At 46.9% G+C, this 17,967-nt stretch overlaps 1 protein-coding gene across 1 annotated transcript in view; it reads left to right on the top strand.

The window, feature by feature from the left end:
• LOC149450068 (transcriptional corepressor CBFA2T3-like) overlaps nt 1-12,959 on the top strand; it is a 60,293-nt gene extending 47,334 nt beyond the window's left edge. The window contains exon 10 of the mRNA XM_089692396.1: nt 41-12,959. Within this exon, the coding sequence (XP_089548522.1) occupies nt 41-298 (258 nt within the window). The 3' untranslated portion in view covers nt 299-12,959. The remainder of the gene's footprint in view (nt 1-40) is intronic.
• Nucleotides 12,960-17,967: the final 5,008 nt, after the last annotated feature.

Below are 17,967 nucleotides of genomic sequence, written 5' to 3'. Positions count from 1 at the left end.
AAATTTTTCTCTATTTTCTTCTTTTTTTTTTTTTTTGTAGAGTTGTTGGAACTGCGGCCGGAAAGCAAGTGAGACCTGCAGCGGCTGCAACACAGCACGATACTGCGGCTCCTTCTGCCAACACAAGGACTGGGAGAAACATCATCACGTATGCGGCCAATCCATGCACCACCCTCCCAGTGCACCACCAGCGCCAACCACCCCTGCCACGCCCGCAGCCAGCCCCACCGCAAGCAGCTCTGCCTCTCGATCTGGGACCCCCGCCACGCCTCTTCTGTTAGACACGGCTTCCCGCTAAACTGGGACCTCCCGCGATACATATCCCAGGACAGAGACCGACCACTTGGACACACAGCGACCTGCACTGGTCAGCCTTGCTGCTGGTATATAGTAGTGCCCGTCAAGACTTTACCTGACCCCCTCCCCCCCGCCCGACTACCCCCTCTACTTGGGTGGGCTAGGACCTGCATGTCCGTGTGGTTTGGTTTTGGCCCATATGAAGCCCATCTCGCCTCTTAATGTAGGAATGGATATCCCATGGAGGGGATGCAAAAGATCGCGGATTGGGGGATTTTTTTTGTTTTTTGGGTTTTTTTTATTTTTGTTATTTTTAAGAACTGCTTTCAAATCTTTGGCTTTAAATGAAATTGAAATCCAAAAAAACAAAAAACCATAAACCAGAAATACAAATGAAACTACCTTGCTAGACAGCCAAGAAATGTCCGACACCAAGAACACCTCTTAAAGAGAAATCCAAAAATCACGACACCCTACCCCAAAACTTTTTGGGGGTTTTTGTTTTTGCCAGCCCTGCCAAAGCCCGGTCCGCCATGTCGGGAGGAGTGGGAGGGAAATTCCTGGAGTGGAAACGGCGAAGTGTTCCGGGAGTTCCGCTGGGCGCTCGGCAAGAGGAAGGAGTGCTCCAAAGAGGCACCACCAGTGCTGCACTTCCAGATCGATCTCCTCCTACCTACCTCTCCTGTAGCAGACGCCTCTTGTGTTGCTCGGCTTTTCAGGACCCCAACGCCCCCCCCCTCCTCCACTTCTTGGATTAAAAGAAAATTTAAAAAAGGCAACAAAGACACAACTTCCGTCCCGATCGGAAAGACGATGACATTTGTATGTATAGGTGTCTTCGCTCCAACCAACCTCTGCTGCTCGCCCCGACGGCCTGCAGAAACACCCCAAATATTTCATGGACGGTCGTGGACAAGGCACCCCTTTGGGGGGAGGGGGTGGGTGGGGGTGGGGGGGAACTGGTGGGAGGTGAATCCAGGGCTCCTCCTGGCTCACAGACTTCAGCCCACGTTTGGCGAGATTGTACAGTTTTTTTTTTTCTTTTTCTTTTCTATTTATAAAAGCAAAATGAAGAATTCCCATGTAGGGGACACGAGTGCAATATGAAAAGTGCGAGGCTACTGATGGATCCGGGGAGTTCGCTGCAAATTTATGTAAGACGCAAAACGACCACGAAAAATGAAGCGGGTGGGCGGGGGGAGGGATGGCGCCACGCAGAGAGGAACGGTGGCAGAAATACGAGATTGGAGCTCTTATTATAGAGCGCAATAGGCTGAGACGTACGGTGAGCTGGAGCAGCCAATCGTAGGCCGCATGGATTAGCCGGCCCCCCTCTAAGACTTGAAAGCTGATTGGTTGCTCTTGGTTACTTTGTGCCGTCCTCTTTGTACTGTAGAAGGAAAATGTGATTAGTTGCCGTGCTTAATACAGTTCTATCTTCAGACACTTTCTTATAAATGGCCCCTTTTTGTTTGATAAGCCATTCATTAGATGAGCCCATTCATTAAAATAGCCCATTCATTAGATGAGTACATTCAATAAAATAGCCCATTCATTACATGAGCCCATTTGTTAGATGAGCCCATTCGTTAGATGAGCTCATTCATTACATGAGCCCATTCATTGGATGAGCCCATTCATTACATGAGCCCGTTTCTTAGATGAGGCCATTTATTAGATGAGCCCGTTCATTGGATGAGCCCGTTCATTGGATGAGCCCATTCATTAGATTAGCCCGTTTATTACATGAGCACGTTTATTGGATGAGCCCGTTCATTAGATGAGTCCATTTATTAGATGATCTCGTTCATTAGATGAGCCCGTTCATTAGATGAGTCCATTTATTAGATGATCTCGTTCATTAGATGAGCCCGTTCATTAGATGAGCCCGTTCATTAGATGAGTCCATTTATTAGATGATCTCGTTTATTAGATGAGCCCGTTCATTAGATGATCCAGTTCATTAGATGAGTCCATTTATTAGATGAGCCCGTTCATTAGATGAGTCCATTTATTAGATGAGCCCGTTCATTAGATGAGCCCGTTCATTAGATGAGCCCGTTCATTAGATGAGTCCATTTGTTACATAAACCCGTTCATTACATGAGCCCATTCATTAGATGATCCAGTTCATTAGATGAGCCCATTCATTAAATGAGCCCATTTGTTACATAAACCCGTTCATTAGATGAGCCCATTTATTAGATGATCCCATTCATTAAATGAGCCCATTCGTTACATGAGCCCATTCATTCGATGATCCCATTCATTAGATGATCCCGTTCATTGGATGAGTCCATTCATTAGATGATCCCGTTCATTAGATGATCCCATTCATTAGATGATCCCATTTATTGTCCAAAAGATATAGAGGGAGAATACCCATTGCCATGGAGGGGGGAGCCCAGCATAGTTCCCATGGGTGGTCGTCTGGACTTGGTGGCAATAGTGACTTTGTGGCCATGTGGCACAATATGATACATAAAAGGAAACTATTTGTTGGCTTTACTTCTCAAGGTGTCATAAAGATACTAGTCAGCTTCTGTTGTCCTTAGCCGATACATTAATGGAGGTGAAATTCCTCGCGGTCCTCACAGGTCATGACAACAGTCCTTCTTTCAGACACTTTGATAAATGGAGCTCCAATCTGTCATGTGCAGCAAAGCCGTAAAGTAGATTCCTTTCAGATATATTACCGGCCTATTGATCGGAATTTCTCACTGTGCAGATGAATGATCCGTCTGCCAGGAACAATTCTGATTGGTTGAACATATGAGTCTCCTATCATCATTTTTGCGTTTGCTCACGCCCATCATCCTCTGGAAAAGCGACAATTTACATTGCCTGGTCTGCCCCGCCATACTCTCATTTTCTGAGTATCTCATCCCTCATTGTAGTAAATGACTTGAAAAGCGAATCTCTTGGGGGCCCAGGGATGGTTAGGTGTGCCATTGCGGCGTGTTCATGCGCACACATAAATAACGCGTGTTAACGTGCGTTGCATTAAGTCAGCCATCCCTTTGAATGGGCTACCGGTGCACCACAGCAGATGAGGAAGTGTACATGATCCTTTTTTGTTTTAACAGTGTAGAGCTCCACAGTGCATGGGAAATGTGTTGTGGTGTGTTGGGCACCACTGTACAGTGCACTGGGGAGCGATTCACAATGAATGGCACCGGGCTGCCCCACCCATAGAGCATTGCCATGCAGAGCGCAGGAAAGAGCCGGCACGCCGGGGAATCAGCAAAAATGGTTCTCCTTTATTACAGGGGTCTCCAAAGTACCTGAACAAGGGGTCAGTTTAGAATAGGTGCAGCGGCCCATCCCTTGTCTCCGACCCTACCCACCTCTGAGCACCATCCCTTGGTTCCTCCCTCTACCCACCTCTGAGCACCATCCCTTGGTTCCTCCCTCTAGCCACCTCTGAGCACCATCCCTTGGTTCCACCCCCTACCCACCTCTGAGCACCATCCCTTGGTTCCTCCCTCTACCCACCTCTGAGCACCATCCCTTGGTTCCTCCCTCTACCCACCTCTGAGCACCATCCCTTGGTTTCAACCCCCAACCCACTTCTGAGCACCATCCCTTGGTTCCTCCCTCTACCCACCTCTGAGCACCGTCCCTTGGTTCCTCTCTCTACCCACCTCTGAGCACCATCCCTTGGTTCCTCCCTCTACCCACCTCTGAGCACCATCCCTTGGTTCCTCCCTCTACCCACCTCTGAGCACCATCCCTTGGTTCCTCCCTCTACCCACCTCTGAGCACCATCCCTTGGTTTCAACCCCCAACCCACTTCTGAGCACCATCCCTTGGTTCCTCCCTCTACCCACCTCTGAGCACCGTCCCTTGGTTCCACCCCCTACCCACCTCTGAGCACCGTCCCTTGGTTTCAACCCCCAACCCACTTCTGAGCACCGTCCCTTGGTTTCAACCCCCAACCCACTTCTGAGCACCATCCCTTGGTTCCTCCCTCTACCCACCTCTGAGCACCATCCCTTGGTTCCTCCCTCTACCCACCTCTGAGCACCATCTCTTGGTTCCTCCCCCTACCCACCTCTGAGCACCATCCCTTGGTTCCACCCCCTACCCACCTCTGAGCACCATCCCTTGGTTCCTCCCTCTACCCACCTCTGAGCACCGTCCCTTGGTTCCTCCCTCTACCCACCTCTGAGCACCGTCCCTTGGTTTCAACCCCCAACCCACTTCTGAGCACCGTCCCTTGGTTCCTCCATCTACCCACCTCCCAGTACCACCTCTTTTAGAGAATACAGAACCAAGTATCATTTTGTGGTGCTAAATAATTTGTATTGAATTTTTTTAATGATAACAAGAAAAGTAGTAAAATAGATCCCCTGCAGGCAGAAAGAATAGATCCACCTCCAGCAAAAATAGACCCTCCTGCAACAAAATAACCCCCCCCCCCCCCGAGGAACAGACCCTCCTGCAACAAAATAGTCCTAAGCAACAATAGGTCCCCTTTCCAGCAACCATAGACCCTGCTGCAACAAAATCTCCCCCAGGCAACAATAGATCCTCCTCCAGCATTAACAGACCCTCCTGCAACAAAATACCCTCCAAGCAACAATAGATCCCCCTCCTGCAATAATAGGCCACCCTGCAATAAAATAAGCCAGTTAAGCCAATAAGCCAGTTCAAAAATACGTTCTCCTCAAACAACAATAGACTCCCCAAAAACAATAGATCCTCCTCCACCAACAATAGACCCTCCTGTAACAAAATACTCCTGCGTAAATATAGTAATTGAGCAGAAGCTCTGCTGATATTCATCATCCAATCATGTGCAAGTAAAAATGCCTTTTTTTTTTTTTCCTTGCACGTGATTGGTTTTTATTGTCAAAGGGAAGCTTTACCTCATTCACTAAGCTCTTGAGCAACTGCACTTGCAAAGTGCACCGTCTATTTGCCTTTAGTAAACCCCGAAGTGTCATTTCTGTCTGCTGCCTCCTTCCTCTGCTATCAGCATGAGCCACTTCTGACAAGTTTTCCTGACACCAAGAGATAAAATGGTGACAGGGGAGGGAGCTCCAACACACAGCCTACGATTGGCAGTCTCAGCTCTGTTCCTGTGTGCTGTAGGAAAGGGGGGTCCCTCCCCTCCAATCAGCAATCAGAGTACTCCTCACTGATATCTACAGAGTTTAACTTCAGTTCTCCACCCCCTTCCCTGCTTTCTGAAAGCTCAGACAAGTTTTATAAATTCTGGACTTTGGATGGATGTAGAGGAGAGAGGGCTACAGATAAACAGGTACACCTTATGTAGGAGGATTTGTGTCATCTCTGTGTATCACCTGAGGCCAGTCACTGCACGGGGAAGGGTTTACAACCACAGAGTCAAAAAGTGATTGAGTGATTCAACTTACCAGGATGATCCTAAATCTGGACTATCCCTTTCAGATGGAGTGACCCTTTAAATCGCCCATTTCGCAAAGAGTCACTGCAGTATTGCCCGTAGCAACCTGCCCCACCCACATTTGTCCTTTCTTAAAGAAGGAAAGCTAACACCGGATTGGTTGTTCTTGGCAGCGCCTTCTACTGGTTTTCAACCAAATGGACTTTGAACCACTCTAGTGACTCCTGCTGGCCAATAGACAGCAATGACAGCATCAGCAGGCGCTCCATTGGCTGAGGCATTATTCGGCCTTTCCTGTAAATGATCGACATACAAATATTAAGTTGCACCATATTTATTTGTACTTTAAAAAAAAAAAAAATCACGCCGCATATTAAAAACCGCTAGAATTGGATGATTATTATCAGTCCGTCGTCCATTTTGTTCATCTGCTTCTTCGCTGTAGTCAGATACGAAGGAAAATTTATTTTTATACATCTTATGGTAAAAAAAAAAAAATGAAAAAGAAAACAAAGTAATATATAAAATATTTGGTGTGTGTATAAAGAGACGAACCTGCCGTGTCTTTAATACTCTCTGATTTCCTCTGCTATTGTATGTTTTGACGCTCTTTTACCGCCATTGCTGTTAAGGTGGCGTCCATCTTTGTAGCTTACAATTGTCTGTTGCTGTGTACCGTGGCCTACTCTGTTATTTTTACCCACGTTTGTGGTATCCACGAAGGCTGGTCCCCCGTTCTTATCGTTTGCCAAGTGCTAAGATATCCAATCATCAAATTCACTCTCTTCCCCGCCTATTTAGAGCAGGATTGGAGGAGTTTTGGACGTTCGATCACAGCATGGATTACTGCCCTTCGAAGACTCTCTTGCACTACCTCTTAAGTTCACAGCCGTGTATGGAACTGAAAAAAAAAAGGCCATCCAAGCTTCGCGTTTATACCAAAATGTCATCGTGGGAAAGGATGTTGGACAGTCCCCAGGAACCTCTGTCCTAGACTTTTTACTTTGAAACAAAAAAAAAAAAGCAGCTTTAAATATATCATACTCTGTCCCGAGGATTAGTGAACCGGGACCTCACAGCTGGAGGCTCCTTAGAGGTCGTAGCTTTAAAGATGACAGCTCTCTTGCTCATTTTTAGATCTGCAGAGGCCTCCACAAACCAATACAGATGTAGATTTCGGTGGCATCATGGAGAGTTTCTATATGGTGTTTTCTGTCACACTGCCAAATGGCATCAGTCCCTTTTCTCTGTCCTCGTTCTATTGTAATGTTGGAGAAAAAGAAAAAGCAGTCTTGTAGTTTCGGAGTCCTGAATGTTGGGAGTCTAAATGGTGATTATTCACATTTTTTGTTTGTTTAATGTTCTCTCCGCTATCAGAAGGTACCTGGGCTACTGTGATGGACTTCAATCTGAAGATAAAGTCCTAGAACCACAATGTTGTTTTATATATGACATGCACATACCCTTGATTAAGGTACACTGTATGGGCAAAGGGATGTGGACACCCATAAAATATCCATAAAGACGTGGTTTGATGGTTTGATGTGGAGGAACATGAGTCCCCTACACAAAGCCCTGACCTCAACCCTACTGAACATCTTGGGGATGAATTGGAATGAGCAAGGTCTTCTCATCCAAAATCTTCATAAAGATATGGTTTGGTGTGGAGGAACATGAGTGGCCTACACAAAGCCCTGACCTCAACCCTACTGAACATCTTGGGGATGAATTGGAATGAGCAAGGTCTTCTCATCCAAAATCTTCCTAAAGATATGATTTGGCGTGGAGGAACATGAGTGGCCTACAAAGAGCCCTGACCTCAACCCTACTGAACATCTTGGGGATGAGTTGGAAGGAGCAAGGTCTTCTCATCCAAAATCTTCCTAAAGATATGATTTGGCGTGGAGGAACATGAGTGGCCTACAAAGAGCCCTGACCTCAACCCTACTGAACATCTTGGGGATGAGTTGGAAGGAGCAAGGTCTTCTCATCCAAAATCTTCCTAAAGATATGATTTGGCGTGGAGGAACATGAGTGGCCTACAAAGAGCCCTGACCTCAACCCTACTGAACATCTTGGGGATGAGTTGGAAGGAGCAAGGTCTTCTCATCCAAAATCTTCCTAAAGATATGATTTGGCGTGGAGGAACATGAGTGGCCTACAAAGAGCCCTGACCTCAACCCTACTGAACATCTTGGGGATGAGTTGGAAGGAGCAAGGTCTTCTCATCCAAAATCTTCCTAAAGATATGATTTGGCGTGGAGGAACATGAGTGGCCTACAAAGAGCCCTGACCTCAACCTTACTGAACATCTTGGGGATGAGATGGAAGGAGCAAGGTCTTCTCACTCAACATCTTCATAAAGACATGGTTTGGTGTATAGGAACACAAGTGGCCTACACAGAGCCCTGGCCCCTGACCTCAACCCTACTCAGCATCTTTGAAATAAAATAGAATGCCAGTTGTGATCCAGGTCTTCTCATCCAATAACAATACCCAATCTCACAAATGACTAGGCTTATTCATAGAGGTAGCGCTATAACTAAGCCTAATCCGGGTGAACCAAAACCATAAAGACATGGTTTGATAAGTTTGGTGTGGAGGAACATGAGTGGCCTACGCAGATCCCTGACCTTAACCCTACTAAACATCTTTGGGATGAATTGGAATGAGCAAGGTCTTTTCATTCAACATCTTCATAAAGACATGGTTTGGTGTGGAGGTAACAAGTGGCCTACACAGAGCCAACCTTACTGAAAACCTCTGCGGTGAATTGGAACATCAATTGTGAGCCAGGCCTTCTCATCCAACGTCAATACCTGATCTCACAAATGTTCTTTTGGCTGATTGGGCTCACATTCCCACAGGCACACTCCAACATCTTGTAGAAGGCCTTTCCAAAAGGGTGTAGCTCTTATGGGAAGGGATTGGGGGGAAGTAAATTCAAATTAATGCCCATGGTTTTGAAATGGGACGGCCAACAGTTCCATCCATAAACCTTTGCCCATATAGTGTAGACAATGTGCAAGGATCGGGGCTGTCAGGCTTTCCTTGCTTCACTATAATTTACTGGAACAGGTAAGCAGCAAAAGAAGGTGAAGAAGTAACTTATTCAGGTCAATGACCCACAAAGTAGTGAAGGAAGGATAAGGATGACATCTTTGAAGCTTCCACCTCAAAAAAATACGTCAACAACAGCAGCTACCATTTTTCTGTACTGATGGGTTTTCATTAAAGGTCAACTCCATCCAAAACTAATCTGTCTGTTTTGGGTAGGTCCAGGTGAGTTGGATCCCTTTCAAGCTTTCTATATCAGCGAGTTATCTCTGTAGTAGTTTGTGCCTCTGCCCTGTCACAAGGCCATAATGAAGGTGTCAACCCCTCTCATCCGGTCTCCTCCTTTTTATTTTGTCCACATCAGCCTTTCTCAACCGTTTTAACGTGGAGGAACCCTTGAAATATCTTTCTGGTCTCAGGGAACCCCTGTTGATAATATCTACAACACATAGTACATTAGTGTGTTGGTCAAAAGGAAGAGTGTTCCTTACATTTAGGGTCAGAAGGAAGTACCCCCCTCTTATAGATAGCTAAAAAAAAACATTGGTGTCAGTGGTTACTCATCCGAGAGGCAGAAGTTGCTCATTGCTCAAGGAACCCCTAACAACCTCTGAGGAACCCTGTTTGAGAAAGTCTAGTCTGCATCAGAAAAGCATGACCAAATTATCTTGTTCTGTATTGGATGTTAGTAGGGGAGGACTGAACGTTTTAGTAGGAATAGGTTGTCCTTGGAGTTCTTGAGAGTTGCCACTCAACTGCAAAAAAAAAGTCAAATAGCAATGTTGAGTCGAGTTACCATTTTTGAAGGCCATAGATGGTTGAGAACAAGATTTTTCTGGCTTTGCTGGTTCTGTATCATCAGGACATCAAACAATTCATATAAAAACCTGGTTTAGACTCACTGAACCCTAGTGAGAATTTACAAACATTTTTTTGTAAATTCACACTAGGATTAAGTCTAAAGCAGGTTTTTATTTGAATTGTTTGATGTTCTGATGCAGTACCAGTGACTCCCCTAGCTTATCATAGGTATCTCAAGATTGGGACTTGGAGGATCTTTCTTTTGGTGGTTTTGTTTCAAGTATCATCAGGACCCAACCAAAGCTAATATGCAATGCCTCTGCAGTAATAGGATCATTAGGACTGGCTTTTGGCTACAGAATTGTTTAAACACCCTAAACTCTCCATTCACCCTACAGTCTGGCAGGACTGTCTTTGTACAACTTTTGAGTTTTTCCTAAAATCATGTAATATTAGCGTCTACCGTAACATCCTGTTCATTTATGTCCAGTTGGGCAGGCGCTCATGCTACATAGATGTTGGTAGATCTAAAGGAGATTTTACAATCAGATTGTAATATATTTGGTGAGTTTTTCTTACTCATAACTGTTCCTTATCCCTTTTAGTCAAAATCTGATTGTGGCCAAACCTTTTGTTTGTTTTTTAGTTGGTATAACCAGAGGGACCCTTGAAATAACTTTCTGGTCTCAGGAAACCCCTGCTAAAAATGACTATATCTACAACTCCTGATACATTAGTGGGATGGTCAGTGGAAGAATACTCCTTACATTGGGGGTCAGAGGGAAGAATGTCCCTTACATTGGTGGTCAGTGTGAAGAATGTCCCTTACATTGGGGGTCAGGGGAAGAATGTCCCTTACATTGGGGGTCAGTGGGAAGAATGTCCCTTACATTGGGGGTCAGTGGGAAGAATGCACCTTACATTGGTGATCAGTGGGAAGAATGTCCCTTACATTGGTGGTCGGTGGGAAGAATGTCCCTTACATTGGTGGTCGGTGGGAAGAATGTCCCTTACATTGGAGGTTGGTGGGAAGAATGTCCCTTACATTGGGGGTCAGTGGGAAGAATGCCCCTTACATTGGGGGTCAGTGGGAAGAATGTCCCTTACATTGGTGATCAGTGGGAAGAATGTCCCTTACATTGGGGGTCAGTGGGAAGAATGTCCCTTACATTGGAGGTCAGAGGGAAGAATGTCCCTTACATTGGTGATCAGTGGGAAGAATGTCCCTTACATTGGTGGTCAGTGGGAAGAATGTCCCTTACATTGGTGGTCAGTGGGAAGAATGTCCCTTACATTGGAGGTCAGTGGGAAGAATGTCCCTTACATTGGTGATCAGTGGGAAGAATGTCCCTTACATTGGGGGTCAGTGGGAAGAATGTCCCTTACATTGGAGGTCAGAGGGAAGAATGTCCCTTACATTGGTGGTCAGTGTGAAGAATGTCCCTTACATTGGGGGTCAGGGGAAGAATGTCCCTTACATTGTGGGTCAGTGGGAAGAATGCTCATTACATTGGTGATCAGTGGGAAGAATGTCCCTTACATTGGTGGTCAGTGGGAAGAATGTCCCTTACATTGGAGGTCAGTGGGAAGAATGTCCCTTACATTGGTGGTCAGTGGGAAGAATGTCCCTTACATTGGGGGTCAGTGGGAAGAATGTCCCTTACATTGGGGGTCAGTGGGAAGAATGTCCCTTACATTGGTGTTCAATGGGATGAATGTCCCTTACATTGGGGGTCAGTGGGAAGAATGTCCCTTACATTGGGGTTCAGTGGGATGACTGCTCCTTACATTGGTGGTCAGTGGGAAGAATGTTCCTTACATTGGGGGTCAGTGGGAAGAATGTCCCTTACATTTGGGGTCAGTGGGAAAAATGTCCCTTACATTGGGGGTCAGTGGGAAGAATATCCCTTACATTGGAGGTCAGTGGGAAGAATGTCCCTTACATCGGTGATCAGTGGAAAGAATGTCCCTTACATTGGTTGTCAGTGGAATGATTTCCCCTTACATTGGGGATCAGTGGGAAGAATGTCCCTTACATTGGTGATCAGTGGGAAGATTTCCCCTTACATTGGGGGTCAGTGGGAAGAATGTCCCTTACATTGGGGGTCAGTGGGAAGAATGTCCCTTACGTTGGTGATCAGTGGGAAGAATGTCCCTCATATTGGTGGTCAGTGGGAAGATTACCCCTTACATTGGTGGTCAGTGGGAAGAATGCTTCTTACACTTGTGGTCATTGGGAAGAATTCCCCCCTTACAGATAGCTAAAAAGATCTATGGTGTCAGTGGGAACGTATCTGAGAGGCAGACATTGCTCAGGGAACCCCTAGCAACCTCTGGAGGAACCCTAGCACTCTATGGAACCCTGGTTGAGAAACCCTGTTGCAAACTATGGGCCTGCTTTCACCAATATTTTATTTTGGCATCTGTGATCATTTAGTTTTCAGTGGCTACCACCAAGTTGTATCACATTACCTTCTTATATATAGCATTCTCTATGGCAATAAAGTCAGCACCAGATTTTTCAGATCCACCCAATGGCCTTCAGCAATACAAAGCCAATTGATGTTGACTTTCTTCTTTGGTTCTCTACCATGTAGAACAAAGAGCTGGAGTCCAATGACACCATTGTTTCAGCGGTAGAGACATAACTTACTGCAGCAAAACCTCCACAACTGAGTCTCTAAAAGAAGCCCAAATGACATATTACCAGCACACCATATTGATGGATGGAGAAAGGACATTTAAGAAGTGATGTTTTGAGACCACTAGGGACCTCTTCCTTAGGCACCAGTGACTGTTACTGCTGCTTGAGGTCCTTACTGGCCTCCAAACGTCACTTCTAATGGATGACAGACAAATGTCCCCTCTTCCTCTTTGAATATGTTGTGCTGATGATGTCATAGTATTTGGACTTTTGTTGTGACATCACCATCCGTCCCTTCACCTCACCACCCACAGAAGGTCTTCTACTGTATGGGCCAATCTATAAGAAGCCATGATGTGATGCGCACCTGAAATACAAGATTTGGATGGAGTTTACCATTAATGAGTCATAATTAATTACTCCTCATGTTGAGTCCTAATGAATTCTCTTCATCTTTTATGTCCTTTCTATCTATCAGAAGCAATTCTGTGTTGATCCCAGACATCCCAAGAGTACTATAGGGGTTGGGGAACCATCCAAGGTCAGCCGATCTCATAGAAGGGACTCTTTAAGAAGACTGCGGAGCCGAATTTGCCGCGTGGAAAGGATAGGTGTGTTCTTGTTGTGGGAGGCAGGGTCGTTGTGGCCCCGGCAGACATGGAGCTGTGTATCTTTGCATGCTAGTATCTCAATGTGTTATACGTCTAATCTGTGGCAGCTGTAATCATTCATTCAGATCAATGTCTGTTCTGTGATCTGTATCTGTGTCATAAAGGAAAGTTTAATACAGAGGCCGTGTCTTGTCTTACTAATGACTATTACTAGAAATTCCCATCAAAACCCTATATACAGTTTGCACAACCTCCACGCAGTGGTGCCCCCAGGGCGAGCGGCTTTCCCTGGGGGCACTGCTCGAGGGGGAGGGGACCTGAAAAGAAGACCAAAACCATTACACAGTGCAGGTAAGTATGACATGTTTGGTAATTTAACTCCTTGGTGCCGGAGCCTCCTGGCCCTCTAAGGGGTTGGTGACACCAGGAGACGGGGTGGGGATTAGGGTCATGTGACATGATCGAAAAGCTCCCGACCCAAGCAGCATTTGGGACCTTTCCATGAGGCGCTGGTAAATGTGCCAGGAGCGTGCAGGGTGAGCGCTCTCGGCGCACGTTTTGCTTACATTGGGTACGCAAACATGCGGCTCCTCGGCACTAGGGCCCAGCCGCTAAAAGGCCACATATTTGCGTACGCTCGGCGCCAAGGAGTTTAAAAAAAAATTAAGTTTTAGCCACCAGTCACACCACTGCGATTTAAAATCACAAGATTTGTGTGCGATTTCTGAAGACTTTATTGCAACTTGTGAAGAAATGGTGAAATTTTGGCATTGATAATGAAAATAGGGCCGATCGCACCCAAAAATGTCTTTTATTTATGCATACTGAGCCATGGGGAGCAAATAAAAGAAATGGTTGTTTCAGTTAGCACAGTACGACGATACTTGGACAAAAATGGCCTGCATGGTCGAGTCGCCAGAAAGAAGCCTTTACTGCGCCAATGCCGCAAAAAAAAAGCCCGGTGAGGTGTGTCAAGGTCTTGTTTGACATATTGTAACCGGGCTTTTATGTGGCATTGGCGCAGTAAAGGCCTCTTTCATACAACTCAGGGGGCCCCTGTGTCCTCACCTACATTCAAACCACACCCAAAAAAGCCTATGAAACGTACCAGGGGCATCTCATGGAGCTCCCTACTGACCCCGGGCCCTGGGTGCCTGATTCCCGGAATGGTGAGTCCGCCCCTGCATGCAGCTCATTTTTGTTCATGTATCGTCGTAATCTCCAAACACGGAAAGGTTTCTTCACAGTAAGAGCTGTGAGAATGTGGAATAGACTCCCTCCAGAGTTGGTTGTGGCCAGCTCAGTGGATTGCTGGAGGAAAGTCCTGGATTCTTTCTTGGATACACAGAATATAACTGGATATAACATTTATAGGGAAAGCTGATCCAGGAAATATCCGATTGCCTCTCGGGGGATCAGGAAGGAATTTTTTCCCCTGCAGGAGCAAATTGGATCGTGCTTTGCTGGGTTTCTGCCTTTCTCTGGATCAACTGTGGGTGTAGGATTATAACTTTTTTTTTTTAATGGTTGAACTGGATGGACATTTGTCGTTTTTCAGCCAGACTAACTACTGTATGTATTGTGCTCCTTGAAACAACCACACCGTCTTTTTCCAGAGCCACCTGTATTTCTCCTGAGGTTGCCTGTGGGATTTTTTTTCTATATCCTGAACAATTCTGGCAGTTGTGGCTGTGATCTATCTTGGTCTACCTGACCTTGGCTTGGTATCAAGAGATCCTCGAGTTTTCCACTTCTTAAAGCGGAGTTCCACCCAAAAGGGGAAGTTCCACTTTAAAGATTGGTCCCCCGCTCCCCATTAAGGATTGGCACCTTTGGGGAGCAGGGAGGGGGGGCGGGTACCCAAATTTGACAGGTACCCGCTCCCACTTTCGCTGTGAATGCCTAGGCGATCGGAAGCGGAAGTTGTCCCCCCCCCTCCCTCCCCAAAGTCTTGTGTGACACGTGACAGGTCCCTGAAAACCACAGGACCATTCAGGAAGCGCAATGCATCTTGCGCATGCGCAGTGGGCACCCGGCTGTGAAGCCGCAAGCTGGCACAGCCTGGTGCCAAAACTGAAGATGCCGAAGCCTGGAATAGAGGATGGCCGGTGAAACGGGCTGCGGCAGGGGCAACGCGGGATCGTGGGACAGGTGAGTGGCTGTTTTAAAAAGCCAGCAGCTACAGTTTTTGTAGCTGCTGACTTATTTTTTTACAGAGTGAGTGGAACTCCGCTTTAATAAGTGATTGAACAGTACTGACCGGCATATTCAAGGCTTTGGATATCTTTTTATATCCTATTCCGTCTTTATAAAGTTCCATTACCTTGTTACGCAGGTCTTTTGACAGTTCTTTTCTGCTCCCCATGGCTCAGTACCTAGCCTGCTCAGCACATCCATGAGATCTAACAAATTCATTGACTATTTATACACAGACACTAATTTCAATGTAAAAAGTCACAGATGTGGGAAATTAACCCTTAATTGCCATTGTACCCCGTGTGTGTCTCTTTGTCTGTACCAAGGCCGGACATTCGGGGGATTTCTGTTATCAACAGGATTTTAAAAGGAGCCGAACAACGATGTGATAATAAATAGCTTCATGTCATCACCATCCTTCAATAACAGACGGTTTCTGGCAGATCAGTCAGATTTTCAATATTAATGCCAAAATGTCACCATTTCTGCCCGGGAGGCGACCTTTTGAGTACAACGGAAAGACATCAACAAGTGTCTCCACCCACATCCCAGAATGCCAACATCCCTATAATAGCATATTCAACACAACCGGGAATTTGCAGGAATTTCAACTACTAGATAAGTAAACTACAAATTGTATTTGTCACATGATACCAAAAAAGACATGAAAATGAAACAAAGCTAATAAAAGATCTAGTGATCGCAGTACAACTTGGGTAACACGTTTTCATATTCCGACGCATTTCGAGATATTCTCTTCTAGGGAATTGAGAAGGTCCAGGTAGAACCCAACAGATCACAAGACATACAACTGATAAAAACACATCACACTGGAGGGGTGCACCTCCGTCACCTCCCAATGGGACCCGGAACGTCTCATTCAGCAAGGTCCACAGACACCAATTCTAGTATAATAAGGATGTTGGGGCCCAAGGTGGAATATACAGCTGGATAAGACAGATAGACTGGCCCAGGACCGGATCTTGCCTGTCTGATGTGGGAGTGCAATAAAAATGTCAGGGGGGCAGAGAATGGGAGGTCAGCAGGGCAGTGTACAGGGGTCAGCAGGGCAGTGTACAGGGGTCAGTAGGGCAGTGTACAAGGGTCAGCAGGGCAGTGTACAGGGGTCAGTAGGGCAGTGTACAAGGGTCAACAGGGCAGTGTACAGGGGTCAGCAGGGCAGTGTACAGGGGACAGCAGGGCAGTGTACCAGGGTCAGTAGGGCAGTGTACAGGGGTCAGCAGGGCAGTGTACAGGGGACAGCAGGGCAGTGTACAGGGGTCAGTAGGGCAGTGTACAGGGGTCAGTAGGGCAGTGTACAGGGGTCAGCAGGGCAGTGTACAGGGGTCAGCAGGGCAGTGTACAGGGGTCAGCAGGGCAGTGTTACAGGGGTCAGTAGGGCAGTGTACAAGGGTCAGCAGGGCAGTGTACAGGGGTCAGCAGGGCAGTGTACAGGGTCAGCATAACAGAGCACGGGACAGCAGAGCTGAGGACAAGAGTCACAACTGGCAGGGCAGAAGACAAGGGTCAGTGCTGGCAGGGCAGAGAACAGGAGTCCCTGCTGGCAGGGCAGAGGGCAGGGGACACAGCTGGCAGTGCAGAGGACAAGAGTCACTGCTGGTAGGGCAGAGGACAGGAGTCCCTGCTGGCAGAGCAGAGGGCAGGGGTCCCTGCTGGCAGGGCAGAGGGCAGGGGACACAACGGGCGGGCAGAGGACAGGGGACACAACAGGCAGAGGACAGGGATCACTGCTGGCAGGGCAGAGGACAGGGGGCACTGCTGGTAGGGCAGAGGACAGGTGGCACTGCTGGTAGGGCAGAGGACAGGAGTCACTGCTGGTAGGGCAGAGGACAGATGTCACAACTGGCAGGGCACTCAGCAGAGCTCCTGCTCCTATCTCTGCACTGCGCAAAGCCTGGGCACAGGCAGCAGAGCTCCTCTTCCCCACGCAGACAGCTTTGGCTTTGGAGGGCCTCAACTAAAATCTGGGGGGGGGGCATAGTCCACCCCAGCACCTCCCTAGATCTGGCCATGCATTGGACTAAGGTCACCCTCTCCAATAGGATCTAGGAGCCCAAATAGCATGTTGTAGGGCAGTGGTTTCCAAACTGTGGCCCAGGGGAGGGATGCGGCACTTTGATGGCCCTTGGCCACCATTTCATTCACTGACACCAATAAAAGGCACTGTTCCTCCCAATGACACCAACAATGGGGCCCAATTACACTAATGATGTGGTGCAATTTCTACCAATGACACCAATGATGGGGTGCAATTCCTCCCAATGACACCAATGATGGGGGATTGTTTACGCCCATTGATCCTGGGACATTTTGTACTCCAGATGGCACAGTCCAGCCCCCCTAAAATCTGAAAGACAGTAAACTAGCCCTTTGTTTGGAAAGTTTGGAAATCCCTGCTATAGAGAGTTAGACCTCCAGAAAGTGCTGCTGACAGATGAGAACATGTGGGCTAACCTCCCCCAGGTGGACACAGCAAGTGGTCCGCTTAGAGTACATACATCCAATGTACACACAGGTACTGTATTCTCGGCAAAGAGCTCAATAGGAGTCCTGGTGGAATTCTGCACATCCGGGTATATAAAGGTATTTATAAAGATACCCCCAGATGAATGTGGCAGGGGCCGCTGAAGATGCACCTTTCTTTGTTTCGAAGACAAGATCTACAGTCATGGGGAGATCCTGCAACTGTTGTCCAACCTGCCTGGAACGGAACTTCTCACCAGCCAGAACTGTGGTGTAGCACTGGAACACAGTCAGCCTATCTACTTTGCACTTTAGTACCTCCCTAGTAGCTTCTAAAATAGATTGGTATAGAGTGGTATATAAACTACATTGTAATAAACAGGTTCAGTTACTAATATACAGCAATTTGACCACTACTTACATACTGAAGCACAGACCTGGGGATACATCTCTCTCAGAGACCCGAAGACAAGCTCTGCAGTCATGGGAAATGCTCCATCAATAAC

Source organism: Staurois parvus, unplaced genomic scaffold (genome assembly GCF_062004578.1).
Source record: "Staurois parvus isolate SC_StPar_1 unplaced genomic scaffold, SC_StPar_1.0 ptg000585l, whole genome shotgun sequence".
In the NCBI taxonomy this organism is placed as follows: domain Eukaryota; kingdom Metazoa; phylum Chordata; class Amphibia; order Anura; family Ranidae; genus Staurois; species Staurois parvus.
This window is presented reverse-complemented; position numbering and strand designations above follow the sequence as displayed.